Genomic DNA, 16,485 nt, shown 5'->3' with positions numbered 1-16,485 from the left:
AATTTAATAATTAGGACTAGAGTTGTAAACTAAAAAATGAAAACTAAATGTAAGTTTATTGACTAAAATATCTATTATATGACCGCCTTAAAAATATGGTTGAGTGATTTTCTAATAGTTTACGTAGGTTAGACGCTAAAATTCAAATATCGAGGAAAGTAAAAAGCTAAAAAAACAAATATTTAGATTTTATTTACGCTTACTTTATTAAAAAAAGAAAAGAGAGAGATTAAATTGTATTAATTTTTGTTCACTTTTTTATCACTCAACACTGGAGAGCGCTAGGACCTTGGGTAACGTAGTAAACCAAAAAATGTATGTAATTCCAAGTTACCATGCTTCGCTTAACTGCTTGCATTAACAGCTCCCAAAGCTTTGTTGCTTCAGTGAAGCCGCTCTTACAGTTGCGATCAACTGATTATCTAAAGAAACGGGACCCAAGAAATTATAACCGCTGGATCAAAATCGCGTCTGAGATTGATCAAGACTGTTTGGGGAACAAAAAAGGGTTAATTTTCATACACATATAATAAATATATTGTGAAAAAGAAAAACGTTTTTTACACTCCAGTCAATGGACCGAGGCACCAAGCTTTTGAACGATGAAGATCAGTGACAGCAACCTGCCAACATAACAACATAACCACCATCTTCTTCTTGATTTGCATCTCAATCCAAACTCCATAAAGAAGCAACAAGAAGGTCACCCACATATCAAGAATCCGAAGAGAAACAGATTGCGAAGTTTTGATAATGGGTTCTGATTCATTGACTTCAACGAAGCCATTACCTTTACCAACACAAGAAGCTGAGGAGCCAACGAATCAATCAACAACTGCTCTTCTTTCTTTTGACACCGATTGCTCAGACTCTTCATCATCATCAAACCCTCGTCAGAAACCATCCACAACGATCCTCTTCATCGCTCTTCTACTCCTCACCTGCATTGCTCTCTCTGCAGCAGCCGCCTTCGCTTTCCTCTTCTTCTCTTCTGCCTCTTCGTCTTCGGCACAATCCTCGTTCGAAACGACAGCTCGTGCTCTCAAGAAATTGGAAAAACCGGTTGTCCTCTTGGTTTCATCAGATGGGTTTCGGTTTGGGTACCAGTTCAAGACCTCAACGCCTAACATCCACCGTCTGATCAACAACGGCACTGAAGCTGAAACGGGTTTGATTCCGGTCTTCCCTTCTTTGACTTTCCCTAATCATTACTCTATTGTTACTGGTCTTTATCCTGCCTATCACGGTATTATTAACAACCATTTTGTGGATCCTTATACTGGTGACACCTTTACCATGGCGAGTCATGAGCCCAAGTGGTGGCTTGGGGAGCCATTATGGGAGACTGTGACCAATCATGGGTTAAAGGCTGCTACTTATTTTTGGCCTGGCTCTGAGGTTAAGAAAGGTTCTTGGAATTGTCCCAAAGGTTTTTGTATGAATTATAATGGGTCTGTGCCTTTTGAGGACCGAGTTGATACTGTTTTGAGTTATTTTGATTTGCCCAGTAGTGAAATCCCTTCGTTTATGACTTTGTATTTTGAGGATCCTGATCATCAAGGTCACAAGGTTGGCCCTGATGATCCGGAAATAACCGAAGCAGTTGCTAGGATTGATCGAATGATAGGGAGGTTAATTGATGGTATAGAGAAAAGAGGGGTTTTTGAGGATGTTACCATTATTATGGTTGGTGATCATGGAATGGTCGGTACTTGTGATAAGAAGTTGATATTCTTAGATGACTTGGCCTCTTGGATTGAAATTCCAGCTGAGTGGGTTCAATCTTATAGTCCATTGCTTGCAATCCGTCCACCTGCTGGGTATAATCCATCAGATATTGTTGAAAAGATGAATGAAGGGTTGAAGTCGGGGAAAGTTGAGAATGGGAAGAATTTGAAAGTGTATCTTAAGGGGGAGCTGCCTAGCCGGTTACATTATGCTGCAAGTGATAGGATTCCGCCGATAATAGGGTTGATTGAGGAGGGGTTTAAGGTGGAGCAGAAGAGGACAAACAGAAAAGAATGTGGAGGAGCTCATGGTTACGACAATGCAGTTTTCTCCATGAGGACCATCTTTATTGGCCATGGTCCTCAGTTTGCTAGGGGAAGGAAGGTGCCTTCCTTTGAGAATGTTCAGATATACAATGTAATTACTTCGATTCTGAAGATAGATGGTGCTCCAAACAATGGGTCTTCGTCATTTCCCCTGTCTATTCTCTTGCGTACTGCGAAATAAATATGTGTAAGCAGGCCTCAACTGATCTTTGCTGCCCAAGGATGGGGAAGAAGCTAGCAGGATTTCTATGATGAAGCTGTTTGACATATATTTCCTGACCTATATGATCTCCTGATCAGGCGGAGTAGAGAGGTAATTACTATTTGTAACCTCGGGATCCCCTTAGATTGTTGAGTCATGCCTGCTTGTATTTGCACTATTCTTTCTGTTGGCTTGGCTCAAATTTATCCTTTATTGCTTGCTGCAGTAGCAGTTGAGTACTGAATGGTAGTTTTTACAATACTGTTATTGTTTCTTCATTGTAGAACTAAAGTAGCAATTGGATAGGTGGACATGTGGGTGGAAGTTTCTTTTTGTTTACACGAGAGATATGTGGCCAAGACCAAGAAAAAATTGCATGTCCAATTTGATATAATGATATCTGATTGTGGCTTATGCTTTTCGGTAGCAAAAAATTCTGTTGACTTAGTTATGCAACAACTGGTTTACCCAAGTATTTTATCTTTCTTTTTCATGTGTAGATATGAAACCATGTAAAGATGCAATCATTTATAGTGGTACAGGATATTAGAAGTGTTCATTGAAGAAAAAAAGTAAATATCGCTCATTTCATGCATTGTGGTATAAAAAGATTCAATGGAAGATTTTTTATTAGCTTAACCAGGTTAGCAAGCTTAGCACATTTCTCAACTACTGATATACATCTGCACAAAATTTCTTGGGTGCAAGCAAAGAGCAAACACAATTTTGAGTCACTTTTCATATGGTCATTTCTATTGATGGCAGTCCTAGTTTGTGTGGAACAACTTTTGTGTTTTCAGCTTGTTGTATGGTATTTAACATTGAATTCGTACTCTTCATGTCAAGTAAAGGTGTTACGGGATTAATAATTGCTTGATTAGAGTTGCATGTATCGTGTTTGATTTGTGCATACATCTCCTAGGGTTTTTTTTTTTTTCCAATGAGCTGTCATGATGTTGCCTTGTAAAGCAGTATTCCTCTTTGTTGTGCTGTTTACTGTCACTTGAATTTAAAGCGACAGTAAAATCTAGATTAAGAGAGACTAGAAGCTGTGAACAAAAAATTCATGTTACTCCAATCAAATACGAGTATCATTTTCTTTTCCTTGTTGGGTTGGCAAAAGAAGGAGATGTTGACATCCCAACTCTCCTTGGAGGTTCTACGTTTTGGACTCTTCCAAGTCTGAAACTTCCGAATAGGAATTACGAATTGAGATTGGTGGAAGTTGTTCTCATTTGAAAACTAGAATTTCCATCCATCCATTCATCCAAAATGGAGGATAGAAAATCTTGGTGGCTCAGTAGAGGACAATTAATTGTGTAAAAGAATCATCTCACGCTGAATTCTGGTTCTTGAACATGTGCGTTTTTTATTTGACATTGTTACAATCTGAAATATATTTGGATTCTTGATTCATGCATTTTTGTGTGCAATCTAAAAGCCTGCCGAGCATCAATTTAAAAATTTACTCTCTCTAATATTCAGAGATATTTATGTTCATGCGAATGGAATGAGTTACATATAAAGTTATAACTCATGCTTGTACTGGGTAATAGGGGAGTTGGGTCTTTGCATAATTAGCCACAACTATTGAACAGTTGTTGTAATTAGGACCATAAATTGTACACAAGCTTTCTTGGAGGGTGGAGGTAAAGCGCATGTTGCTGATATTTTTGGTTGTCAGTTGTCAAATTGTGAAAAAAATGTGGCTTTTATTTCTTTTTCTCTCTTCTTAATGAAAACTTTGGAGACCTGTCGCTTTGTGCAAATTGTGTTAGGTGGGGATTGAGAAAGGATTGGCAGCTTCTAGCCCTCTCCAATCTCCAGCATAACTTTCTTTGGCATTTCATATTTTGAATGGATCACACAATTCTCACCATTTTAAACAAAACGTGATTAATTAATGAGAAACTCAAATGGCCTTTTATTTCCTTCCATGTTTCATGGAAACTACAGTGTCGATAACAAATTTAAGATGTGTTTTTTAATATATTTTCCCTATTTAATTGTAGTTGCATGTATTTGCTGAAATTGACCAAATTTTAGAAAGGTCCAAGTGTCCAATTCATGTTAATACTTTTAAAACTCATTGATCTTTTTATTTAAAAATTTTAATATTACCGTTAATTTTATTTTTTATTTTTTAGCGCAAACTATTTTATCAACTCAACAGAATTTTTAGACCTAATCCTTTAAGTATTATTATCTTTTACTTAAAACATATAATTTCAAGACAGACCTAAGATACTATCACGGGAACCAAACAAACATACCTCATTAGGTGACTACGTGGCATGTGCACTTGCACTCTTTACCGGTTCACCCTAACCGCCATTATTAATTATAACTAACGGAAAAGTTCTATTGTAAAGTTGATGTAACTACTAAATCTTATTATTTTTTTAAAAGGTTAAATGTATTCTCTTTTTAAGATTAATTTTAGTTTACCCCCGTAAAATAATAATTCTTAAGATTTTTTGAAATTATTGTAAATCTTAATTTATCTCAAAAATCATTTAAAAATAAAAGATAAATTAGAATGCATCGATGAAAATTTCATTCGTCTGCTTAATAATAATTAAGGATAAATTAATATTTATAATAATTTTAAAATATTTTAAAAATTACTATTTTATTAAGATAAAATCAAAATTAATTTTTTTTTAAATTTTTTCAAAAGGCAGCATCTAAAAAAATGCATGAGTATAGAGTAAAGTCAAACACTTGAAGAAAATATAAAAGATTTAGATTTAGTGTTAAGTTGACTTTTTTACTCAACATTAGACATATATAATTAGTAATTATTAGATAAAGATGTAAAACTAATTATATTTTAATTGTATATTATAATACATGGATATATAACAAAAGAGTATGAGTAAAGATTAACTCACCCAAGGATTTCGGCTTTTCCATTACATTCCAATGATTCCATGCAAATTATTGTAACCAATAGTTATCCCTCCACATTTAGGCTGTGTTTACTTGCTGGAGTGGGAGTGAGGAGTGTGGATTCCTCCCACTCCAGCGTTTGCTTGCTTAAAATGATCACGGATTGAGAATCTCACTCCGTAGGCCCCACTTATTTTTGGAGTGGGGAGTGAGAGTGGGAATCCACTCCCACCTCTCCCCTTTTTACCATTTCATTTTTAATTTAATTTAATATTTTATAATTAATAAAATAAAATAAATAATATTTGTTTGAATAATAATTTACATTGATTCTAAGTTAAAATTATTTTAAAATAATATTATTATATGAATAGAGAATTAATAAATATAATATTATTATATTTATTTTAAAAATAATAGTACTATATTTATTTAATATTAATAATAATAAATAGTTTATTCTAAGAAAATATTAATTTTGTACTAAATAATATTATATTATTATTTTATATAATAATAAATTTAATATAATTATATTAAATAAAAAAAAATAAGGTGTCATTTTATATTTCAATTAAAATTAATAAATTATTGTTCATAATTAAGAATATTAATAATTATAATAAATTTAAAAATATAATAAAATAAATATTATTCATTAAATATATTTTTTATTAGTTTTGTAATTAAAAATTATAATTCTCTAAATAAAGATAAAATTGTAATTTGAAACTATTTACTCCTAATTCAAGATAAAGTAAACACATAAATTAGATTCTGATGTCTATTCCATGTTTCTATTCTAGTGTAAGTAAACAACCTACTCCCACTCTCACTCCACACTCCTAATCCAAGAATTCTTACTTCTCGAGATTTCCACTCCAATTCAAAAAGTAAACGCAGCGTTAAGGTGTGCATATGTGGATACATCTTCTTCGTACGATCTAATTAATATCTGGGCTTTCACAATTAACAAACAGTAGCCAGTTCCAACACGAGACCGAAATTTCGCTTCGCCAAGGCGACACAATTTGCATTAACCATAACTCACCCAAACTCCACTCACAGCTCTCTCTTCTGTCCCTTTGAACTTATTATGTAGTTGTGTCAGCTTTTTTCTTTTCTTTCATTTCTAATTCCTATAAATAGAATCCGTACGCTCTCTTCTATTTTATTGTCATTTCTCTTTAAATTCAAAATTTAATTCTATCTCGGCAACCCGTAAATGGCAGATGTTATAAGGGCATGTTCATTTCAGTCACTTCGTTTTTCTTCTTCTTCAGTGCTCACCTCATTTTCCTCAACGTCGGGTTGCCTTCAACTGGGTCTGCCTCCTAATCAAATTTCAGATAATAAGAGAATCTATCCTCTTGCTGCTGCTTCTTCTTCTGCTGGCCTTGCTCGCTTTTCATTGACACCCAGGAAGCGTTTAATCTCATTTAAGGTACACAGCTTCACTTTTTTTAGGACCCATTTGTTGGAACTATTTATTTTTGCAGTCTTTCCTGATAATTGGGATGTATCTTGCCTCTGTTTTTGTTCAAATTTGGATTATTGATGTCAAAAAAGTTTTTTTTTTTCCTTGCTTTGAGATTGAGAGATACTGGGTGAACTCTTTTATTCAGTTCAGTTCATTGTTAGCTTAATCTTTATTTTTTTTATAAAAAAAGGAGTTGTAGCTTGTTTTTTGAGCTGAAACGTGGGTGATTCTTACAAAGTTACTTTGATCCATTACGGTGCCCCTGTAATTGCAAGCTTTGTGTGCGAAAGATGATATCTTTCGTTCTTAGGCCTTGTATCAGGAGCTGCAAGAAACCTGTTCTTTAATGTTATGATAATTGTGTGAGAGTTGCAAAACAGCCATACTGTTTAGGGATGAAAACCTTAGATATCCACTCTGTTTTGGTTTCCTTTCTTTTCGTTCTTTTTGTTACTTCTCTTTTTGTTCTTAGATCATGATCAAATTTTCTAATCCTCAATAGTGCGAGCACCAAGTTTAATTGGAGTCACATGGAAGTTTTCTCTTACCCCTCTACTGCCCCCATAGTTTGATTCTTTTCGTTTCATTTCTTACTAACAAGAATTGAGATATGTTCCCTCATTATGTCCAATTTTTTTATGCCTTAATCTTTATAATGGTCTTCCTGGTTGCCCGTTGGTTGCATACTTCTTGTGTTCAGTATGTAATTGCTGTAGGCAAAATTTGTTTACCTTCTTGGTTCTCACCAGGAGGTGTTCGATGATTAACTGGCCGAAAAGTATTCAGATTAATATTACTAAATCAATAAATTAACTTAAAGCTAAAATAAGGCATTGAAGTTATCAGATCTAGGCATTAGAGGATGCTGCATCCCCCAAAATGTGAGTTTAGCATGTTGGCATTTTGGTTCTGCCCTCTCGGCATTTACATTCATTGATGAAGCTTGCCTAAGTATTTGGAATTGCTATAGCTGGTATCTCATCTCATATGGATAATGGTTTGACCTGATTATCATATCTGAAAATCCTTATCTTATGAATTTCTTTGGTGGATAAAATTCTAGTTCTCCGCCTTGCCGGTTTACTGATCCATAAGTGCAGAGGCCAGAGGGGTTATCCATCCACCTATTCCTTATACTCTGCAGAAAAATTGTTTTAATAGTTTCTGGTTTATGTGACACGTTGATAATTTCTTTCTTTCTTTTTTTTCTGTGGATCTTTTCTAATCATTTGGGTGCTTCACTATCAGGTACATGCAACCCTTGCTGAAACCAACCAGCCAAAATGGTGGGAAAAAAACGCACCAAATATGATTGACATTCATTCTACACAGGAATTTTTAGAAGCCCTGAGTCAAGCTGGTGATAGATTAGTCATTGTTGAATTTTATGGAACCTGGTGTGCATCATGCCGGGCATTATTTCCAAAGGTAACTCCTCTTTTGTTAGTCGACTGTTTTTAGTGGTAGTGTTTATGCTTAGATTAGCATACTTTGCATTATCAACAGAACTATTCTCTTGTAAAACTTTAGTTGGATTAGTTCTCTTAATAACTTTGGCACCTTCAAGGTGTACGTGGAGTCACAAACTGGTAAATATGTTGACAAACCTTGCATAGAAAATAGACTATGTAATCTTAACCAGTCGTGCTGTTGTAATGGCATTCTAAATTTAGCATTCATTTCCATGCCAAACTTATCAAGACAGAAGTCATCGAGTATAAAAGAGATGGTGAGACCGCCCATGGTGATGCAATAGACTTGCATTTTGTGCTATATGCTTGGTTGGTTTGTCACATTTTTGTTCCTTTTGCACTTGAGATATTGGACTCATTTATAAATCAGTTATTCGAATCATTTATGTTAAAAGAACTTTCTAGTGATTTTAAGATTTTTCCATGATACAAGGAGTACTTAGGCTCTCCACTCTCTCTTTTTTGAAAGGATATATTCTGCAGAAAAATGTTAAGAGATGCATACAAGTTTTATGTGTAAAGGGTTATATCTGTGAAATGCATACCTTAGCAATGTAAACTTTTATCATATTGTACATTTACCTTAAAAGATACAAAATGAATTCAATCCGTTGAGAACAAGTTTGTAGTTGTGTCCATATAATAGTTCCAGGATCTACTACTTATTAAGACAACTATAGGAAATTAATACTTGTACATCTCTCACTGTTTCTTATACTGTGTTCTAATAAGTACGATGATTCTCCTGATTTTGCGTGTAATGAATCTTTCAGCTCTGTAGGACAGCTGAGGAACATCCTGAGATTGTATTCCTAAAAGTCAATTTTGATGAGAACAAACCAATGTGCAAAAGTTTGAATGTGAAGGTGCTTCCTTATTTCCACTTTTACCGCGGCGCCCATGGACAGTTAGAATCATTTTCGTGTTCACTTGCTAAGGTGAGTGCTCTCTCATCACTATTCTTTCCTAATATATTCACAAGCTTGCTTTGAGTGTTCTAGGATACCTTGTTCATTTAAATGAGATTTGTGATATGAAATATTTATTTTGGGACCCTATTGCTAAATTATGAGAACTGTGTGTGTTAGAGAGACGTCTAGAATATACAAGGTTGGTACATAACGATTGCGAGAACTGTGATTTGATGTGTTTAGACCTTGGAATGCTGCAGGTTATGCTGCGGATATTGATTCAAGTATAAATCCAATAATCCGATCTTTCTTCTTTTAGGTTATGGTTAATGTTCTTAATTCTATCTGCAGTTTCAAAAAATAAAAGAGGCCATAGCACTGCACAATACGGATCGTTGCAGCATTGGCCCACCAAAGGGAGTTGGAGATCTCAGTCTTGAAGGTATATCGGTTCCATTGGAGAAGCCGGCAGGATCAAGTTAAAGCGTTAAACATACGACTATTAATTAATTAAGCATTAATTTGTCTAGGGATTGTGCATGCTTGTGTATGTTACTGACCGAAAAGCATATGCGGTGAGCTACAACTGGTATTATGTATATTGGGAATTTTTGTTTGTAAAAGAACAATAAGCATTCTATTCAGCGTCATTCTTTGTCATTATGGTTCAAGCTTCTTGTGGTGGGTGTATGTAAGTTAAGAAAAAATAGGTCCCATGGAAATGAAAGAACTAAAGTAGACATGCAAGTGCTGCTGTCAGATAAGAAGATTCCTTTGTTGATTTTCATTGTAAAAATCCACTAATATACGGTAAAAATCTACTAATATACCATAAAAATTCGACTGAGCATGCATTGATCTCCAGGTGGGGGGATCTGCTGCAAACAAATTATAGAGAAATCAATACCCACATGGGACTGAAGTCTCAAGCCATTTTAAAACTTGTGATTTGATGTAGTTAGCTTAACGGGAGAATGGTGCCCTCAATTAAGTCGAGAAAGTCCATGCTACTCCGATCCGAATTTTTCCTCTCTGGCATTAAATAACAAATGTGGAATTGTGGGTGGATGCAAGCGAATGCAGGCTAGATTTGAGGGGCCAAACGGATTCGGATTCAGATTCGGATGGGGATGCGGATTCAATTCATTCCTGGTATCCGGATCCAGATGTTTCTTTGTGAAATTGAAATATAAAAGTGACATCAGAAACACAAACGCGAAGAGAGAGCAGCGAACTCCAAAGCGCTCCGAAGTCCAAACGAAATCCTGCAGCGTGAATTGACACCCGCTGCTGAGTTGCGCCGCCGCTTCACGGCTGTCACCACTGACCTTCAAAAGGTATTCATATTATCTTGTTTGGAAGCACCCCCAAGTCCTCAACAACAACCTAAAATAATAATAAATAAATAAATTACTTTATATGATTCCATGTGTTTGTTTAATTAGTTTTGTTCTCTTGTTGAGCTAATCTCCCTTTATTAAGCCTATTGGTAAAATTTATCATGTTATTAATTGAAAGTTTTTCACATGAACGGCATTGGAAGCTTCATTTACGGCAGACAGTGGATAATTTTGGTGCGTTTTTTGCTGAAAAATATTATAAAGATTTGGTTGGTATTTGCTAAAAAAATAATTATCCAATTTTATTTACTTGAGATATGGTAGGCAGCTTAGGTGGCGGGACATAGGGTTTATTGAGGGGCCGTCCAAGGGCAGTGTGAGTGGCAGTGGAAGTCAAAGGGGGAGGTTGGAAATGGCGAGTTACTTATGGAGAAAATACGCGGACTATGTGTACACAAAGTGGGAAAGAACACTAATTTGGGACATGATAGAGCCCTACAGAAGACCCAAATCTTTCACACCCCTTGTCAGTATCTATGTTGCTGCTTTCTACACTGGTGTGATTGCCGCTGCTATTAACGAGCAACTCTACAAGGTCGATTCCAATTCGAACTCTTGTTTCTTTAGTCGTTTACTTTCAGTCTTGCATATTCATACTAACCCTTTCTAACATAGACTTGGAATTGATGGTGTTTTGATTGTTTAAGATGAAACACCAGACAAATGATTACTTTTCTTTTTATTTCTAGTTAATGGTGGTTTGCTTATCTATCATCTTGGAACTATATCTAGAGCATCTCTAGCGCACATCTGTATCTTATTGAGCTAATACAAGTTTTCTTCTCATCTGCTTGTTAGGATTTTGTTTGTCTTAATCTCTGTTCTTACATGACTATACTTTATTGTTGAAGTTAGTTAAGTGTCGTGTCGTAATACATTTGAATTGGATGCCTGACTTATGCATCAATGATCTGAGAATTGTGCTTATTTCATTCTCCAGGAGAAGTATTGGGAAGATCACCCTGGTGAAGCTGTGCCGCTCATGCGGCCAACATTTTATGGTGGTCCCTGGAAGGTTTACAAGGGGGATACCCTGCCGCAAAATATGTGAATTGGAGTCGTGTTGAAGCTACTTCCTTTCTACTTGTGTTTATTGTACAAAGGTCACAGGTTTTGGTGGTACGTAGTGATCAAATATTATTCTTGGTAAAAAATAACTTTCAGGTCAAAATGATGCATAGCCAGTGAGAGCGGAAAAAATAAAGAAAAGAAAGCTTCATCCCCAATTGATTATGTAAGCATATGGAGAGACCTTGGTGTTCTGTGAGATCAAAGAGATGTCTCTGACTTTGTATGGGGAATGCTTCATTTTGTGAAATGAATAACCTGTTGAGAATGTAATGGGGGCAAATTTGATATTCTTCACCCATGTCAGGGATGTTTATAGACCCCTTATTTTGGGACTCCTTTTCATCTATTTACCCTTTTGTTTGTGAGGTTCTAGCTGTGTTATGAATGCCTACTGCTGTTAATGTCCCATTCATGCGCCTCTCAAAAATAGTTTGGTGTATGCCCTAAACAGTTTGATGCTGAGAATTCATAGATCTTTCATAATCTAATAATACCACATTGGCAGACCTCAAATTATGGAACATCTTGCTGTCCCCTTTTTAATATTAGTTTTTGAAGCAACATGTTCTCCTCAACTCTTTTGATTTGTATGTTTCCTTGTACTTTTGTTGGGTTGCACATCCTAATCCTAAAGTTGGCGTGTGCTATTTTTGACAAGGAAGAAAACCAGTACCTAAAATCTCGATCTCAAGCTCTGTAAATCATCAATGTATCATCTAATTGGCATGTAATATCTTGCGTATCAAATAAATTCTAGGAATCACAACACGCATGTTTTCTTAACGACCTTTATTTTCCACACGCTCTTCTTTTCCCTTCTCCTTGGCATTGCTTTGCTTCTCTCTGTGTCTCTTTTTTGTATTGGCGCATGTATGTTGATCAACGGGAAATGACAACTTATGGAACTATACCGACAGAGACACCGGAATTATCAAGCCAACCTTTAAGCACTCGTGTAAAACGACTGATCGAATCAGGATTTGGCACACCAAGACCATGGGACGAGTTCATACAAATCCAGTCTATAAAGCTTCCCACCTCATTTGGTAACTTCATTGAAAGGATTCAATCAAATGCTGCATTTTATCGCATGAACTATGCCGTTATCATATTGTCAATTATCGTTGTCAGCTTGTTTTGGAACCCAGTTTCTCTGATCATCTTAATAATCCTGATAGCTGCGTGGTTATTCCTATATTTCTTACGTGATGGGGACAGATTAGTGGTTTATGGCTTTGTGATCGATGATCGAATTCTGATGACAGCTTTGTTGCCGGGAACGATTGCTTTTCTTTTTCTAACGGATGTCACGAAAAATATCATTATTGGTCTTTGTATTGGGACAGTGGTAATTGCGGCTCATGCCGGATTTAGAAGTACTGATGACATGTTTTCTGCAGATGATGAAGAAAGGCTCGGATCGTTGCAGAGTAATCGTGTTGTGCCTCTGCCTCTAAAGCATGCTGCATCTCCCTCCTCTTCCTCCTAATGCACTTTGTTAACTCTTTCTTTTGTGTCTGTTTTCTTCGATTATTTCATTAAAATGTGGATAATTGAGCTTCTGAATGCAACAGTTACCGTTACAATTACAATATGGCATACTAGCTAACTGACTTTTGATCAACAAGCCACTACGGCATTTCTTTTTCTCCTATACAGAAAACAATAGTTCTAGTGCCTTGCCTACCAGGGACAAACACCATCACAACACACGAATTGTGGTAATGTTTACAAACTGGAACTTTTCTTTTGCAAAACTTTTGATTTATGAATTGCTTAGCCTTGCTTGGTTGGATTTCAGAGACGAAGAGAGGAGTTAACAATGAAAGCCATCCATTAAAAGCTGAAGCAAAAAAAGCTCAAGCTCCCACTTTGAAAATTTGGTAGCATTTTGTTTTATCCAGTGCATGTTAATGTGAGCCAGACAATCTATATATCTGAAAAAGCAGTCATCTTTAAGAAATGACACCCCAGTTATATATCTGGGAGGTAAAAGATTTACAGGGTGAAAATATCCTGGTTAAATTGCTGTTAATAACTACAGGTTTCTACTTCAACGGGTGAAAATTTTGAAGCCATCCTCACCCACTAAAAACATATAATATAGACCAAAAATGAGGCTGAGTTCACTGCTTCCATCTCATGTTTCCACTTTGCATCAACCAGAACAGAACCTATCTCAACTGTTTACTTGTATCACAAGGGACAATAGCTGTCCTAGTGATTGCAGGACATTTTAACACACTGCCCTGCTTGCAGTTGGAAACGTGATTGCTGCAGCAGAACGGAGCCATTCACTTCTCTTGTTCCTTTTCCATAATATCTAGAAGAGCCACTAAATTTGACATCATTAAACCAACCATTCCACAAATACTTTGTTGTCCTACTTTGTTTCAAATGCGGCTGCCATTGGCTAATGCGCTGTGCACTTTAGAAGGTTAAAAACGAAAAGTAATTGATTGACTTAAACCTGCTATGCACTTGGGAGGTTAAAAACGAAAAGTAATCGATTGACTTTAAACCTACCATGCACTTTAAAAGGTTAAAACGAAAAAGTAATTGATTGACTTTAAACCTGCTATGCACTTTAGAAGGTTAAAAAGAAAAGTAATTGACAGACTTTAAACCTTTTTATCAACATATATCATAATGACAACTGATTGATATCAACACGAAACGTCTTGAAGAAAAAAGTTGAGACATTGCAACTCCACAGCGGCAACCTGCACCATCCACCGTCAATACTACAAGCTACTTTAAATAGCAATCCTAGAGATAGAAGGGAAAAATATGTTTCTTTACGAATGCATGGACCAACCGACGGAAGCTTTATAAAAGAATCAATAATCGCACTTGCTTTTTTCACTATCCTATGCGTTATGTGCTACAGAATTAAACTATTGATTTGAATGGTACGGGTCACCAAAACAGAGGAAAAACAGAGCCCACACTCATCTAACATTCAACTGATACTGTTACCATGAAATAATCATGCTGATAATAAGCAGCCAATATAGAATTGGTAAAATGGATCATATTCACAGTCGGTCAATCACAGAGAAAAAAAAAAAAGTTTTATGTCGACAAAGCTTTGATCATGAAATCAAAAGAAAATAAAAATATTATAACTTTAACTAATTTTGATCCAGTCATTTACGGATCGATCTTTCATCAACAATATGGAATCACCAATTAATACAAACAAATATGGGCGACAAACAATAAACTCAAAATCGAGAACAAGATTTTTTACACCCACAATGAAACACATTGAACTCACACTTTGGCGAAATCACCTGCAAAAGCAACCTCGCCGCGTGTTCTTGCCTCACCACAGCATCTTCCTTCTCGACCAACGCCGCCGCCACAATCCTCTCATACCCCCCGCCGCCGCCGCCACTTCCGCCCGCCGCCAAGTAAGCCACCAACGCCGCCTGAACCGGGCCCAAGCTCGGGTTATAGGCCGCAGACTCCATGTAAGAGCCTTTATAAATATTTCCTTCGCAATCCATTATGGCCACCCCAGATGGGCATTTACTGTACGGCGCATGGGACTTATTGGCAGCTTCTAAAGCTGCGTACTTCAAGCGCTCCTTTGGGTTTTCAGTTTCAGGTATCTGACCGTTACAGAGATTAAACGACATGCCGTTTTGGTGAGTCTCTAACAGTAAAGGCACATCTTTGTCTAGAAGATCATTGGGGCCGAATCTGTCAGGGAGCAGATGTGACAGTGGGTGATATTTACGTTCGTTTGAATTAATTGACGTGATGCAGATGTTAATATCGGAGGTGTTTCGGAGTTCTTGCAAGAATTGGCGGCAATGGCCACAGGGGGCGGCGGACACGGCCAAGTGCTGGAGCCGGGGCTCCGCATTGAGGATGAGGTTGGTTATGAGGAACTGCTCGGCGTGGATGGACTGGTGGAGCGGGAGACCCGGGAACTCGACGTTGCCTCCCAAGAAGATCCGACCCGAAGACCCGAGTCCCACCGCACCCACATGGAACTTCGAGATTGGCGGGCGGGCTAGGGTTTGGGCGGATTTGACCAGCGTGGGGAGGAGCTGGAGGACCGTGAGCCCCGATTTTTGAGCCATTGATTCGGCTTCCGCAGCCTCAATCACGAATCTGGGTCGCTCCATTTTTTGGGTTTCCGGTTGACCCGTTTGTGGTTTGGATGATGATTTGAGGACTCTTTCGGGGCGCGTCCTGAAAATGGGAGAGGGGGAGTAGAGAGAAACAAAGCAGCGAGTGGTGTTATTTATAGCAAGAGTTGATGCTCATTTTTAACATGATAGATCCTTGAAATCAGGATTATTTTTATATATATTTAATATTATATTTGTGAATTATCAAAAGGGCAAAAAAAAAAAAAAAAAAGGATGATGATTCAGAAAGAAAATGATGGAGTTATTTGGCAGCATAATCATTTTAACATGATGCACTAAAAGACAGGTCCATGCTTATTATTTATGGATGATTTGTAATATAATTTAATGAAAATCTTGGAGCATCAAGACAATCCAGTTGTCTGTATTGAGTCTCTTGACCTACAATGATAATTGATAATAGTGAAAGGACAAAAAGGATTAGTTGAGTGAAAGCATAAACTTACTCATTGAGAAAGATGGTAGGCCTATTGATTGGGAATTAGCACTAAAGTACATGCAAATGTTTATCGAAATTATGAAATTTTGGGAAGGAATATTTTGGGCTTTTTTGCCTCTCTCTTTCTTGGCATGTAAATTATTGACAAGATGAATTAATGGGTGGTCAACTAAAAATTTACACCATGTGAGAGAGATGCAACCAAACATAGGCATCATTAGCCTCATATTATATGAGGCAAGATTCATATGATAATAATAATTTCATTAGTAGATGACGAAAGATGGTGTTGTCTCTTTGCTTTGTTTGCTATTAATGAGGAAAATGGAAAACTCATGGAATGTGATTTGAACCATTTCTTTTTGTTCCACTTTGCTTTATGAATATATGATAAATTG

The 16,485-nt window shown here is 36.6% G+C and overlaps 5 protein-coding genes across 12 annotated transcripts; 4 read left to right on the top strand and 1 right to left on the bottom strand.

Annotated features, from left to right (window-relative positions):
- The first annotated feature begins 548 nt into the window (after positions 1-548).
- LOC102630945 (uncharacterized) lies at positions 549-2,670 on the top strand. The gene has a single exon (XM_006475379.4). It carries the CDS (start codon positions 754-756, stop codon positions 2,233-2,235), a length of 1,482 nt encoding a protein of 493 aa, XP_006475442.1. The 5' UTR covers positions 549-753; the 3' UTR covers positions 2,236-2,670.
- Positions 2,671-6,129: 3,459 nt separating this feature from the next.
- On the top strand, positions 6,130-9,674 carry LOC102631234 (thioredoxin-like 2, chloroplastic). The gene is made up of 4 exons (XM_006475380.4): positions 6,130-6,592; positions 7,877-8,056; positions 8,874-9,038; positions 9,363-9,674. The coding sequence occupies exons 1-4, from the start codon at positions 6,374-6,376 to the stop codon at positions 9,492-9,494; spliced, it is 696 nt and encodes a 231-aa protein (XP_006475443.1). The 5' UTR covers positions 6,130-6,373; the 3' UTR covers positions 9,495-9,674.
- A 509-nt stretch (positions 9,675-10,183) lies between these two features.
- On the top strand, positions 10,184-11,847 carry LOC102606642 (uncharacterized protein At4g29660). 8 transcript variants are annotated; one of them, XM_025097693.2, is made up of 4 exons: positions 10,202-10,348; positions 10,555-10,585; positions 10,680-10,946; positions 11,352-11,847. In XM_025097693.2, the coding sequence occupies exons 3-4, from the start codon at positions 10,764-10,766 to the stop codon at positions 11,460-11,462; spliced, it is 294 nt and encodes a 97-aa protein (XP_024953461.1). In that variant the 5' UTR covers positions 10,202-10,348; positions 10,555-10,585; positions 10,680-10,763; the 3' UTR covers positions 11,463-11,847. The 8 variants fall into 8 exon arrangements, with proteins under 8 accessions (XP_024953459.1, XP_024953461.1, XP_024953458.1 ...); XM_025097690.2 differs by having other exon boundaries at positions 10,203-10,348; positions 10,676-10,946; XM_025097694.2 differs by having other exon boundaries at positions 10,217-10,348; positions 10,570-10,585; positions 10,676-10,946.
- Positions 11,848-11,872: 25 nt separating this feature from the next.
- LOC107176606 (PRA1 family protein F1) lies at positions 11,873-14,444 on the top strand. Its single transcript, XM_052436253.1, has one exon. The coding sequence runs from the start codon at positions 12,351-12,353 to the stop codon at positions 12,969-12,971; it is 621 nt and encodes a 206-aa protein (XP_052292213.1). The 5' UTR covers positions 11,873-12,350; the 3' UTR covers positions 12,972-14,444.
- Positions 14,445-14,580: 136 nt separating this feature from the next.
- On the bottom strand, positions 14,581-15,755 carry LOC102607938 (hypothetical protein). Its single transcript, XM_006475387.4, has one exon. The coding sequence runs from the start codon at positions 15,619-15,621 to the stop codon at positions 14,710-14,712; it is 912 nt and encodes a 303-aa protein (XP_006475450.1). The 5' UTR covers positions 15,622-15,755; the 3' UTR covers positions 14,581-14,709.
- Positions 15,756-16,485: the final 730 nt, after the last annotated feature.

This window comes from Citrus sinensis, chromosome 1 (genome assembly GCF_022201045.2).
Source record: "Citrus sinensis cultivar Valencia sweet orange chromosome 1, DVS_A1.0, whole genome shotgun sequence".
Lineage (NCBI taxonomy): Eukaryota > Viridiplantae > Streptophyta > Magnoliopsida > Sapindales > Rutaceae > Citrus > Citrus sinensis.
The sequence above is the reverse complement of the archived record's forward strand: the minus strand, read 5'-3'. Positions and strand labels throughout refer to the sequence as shown.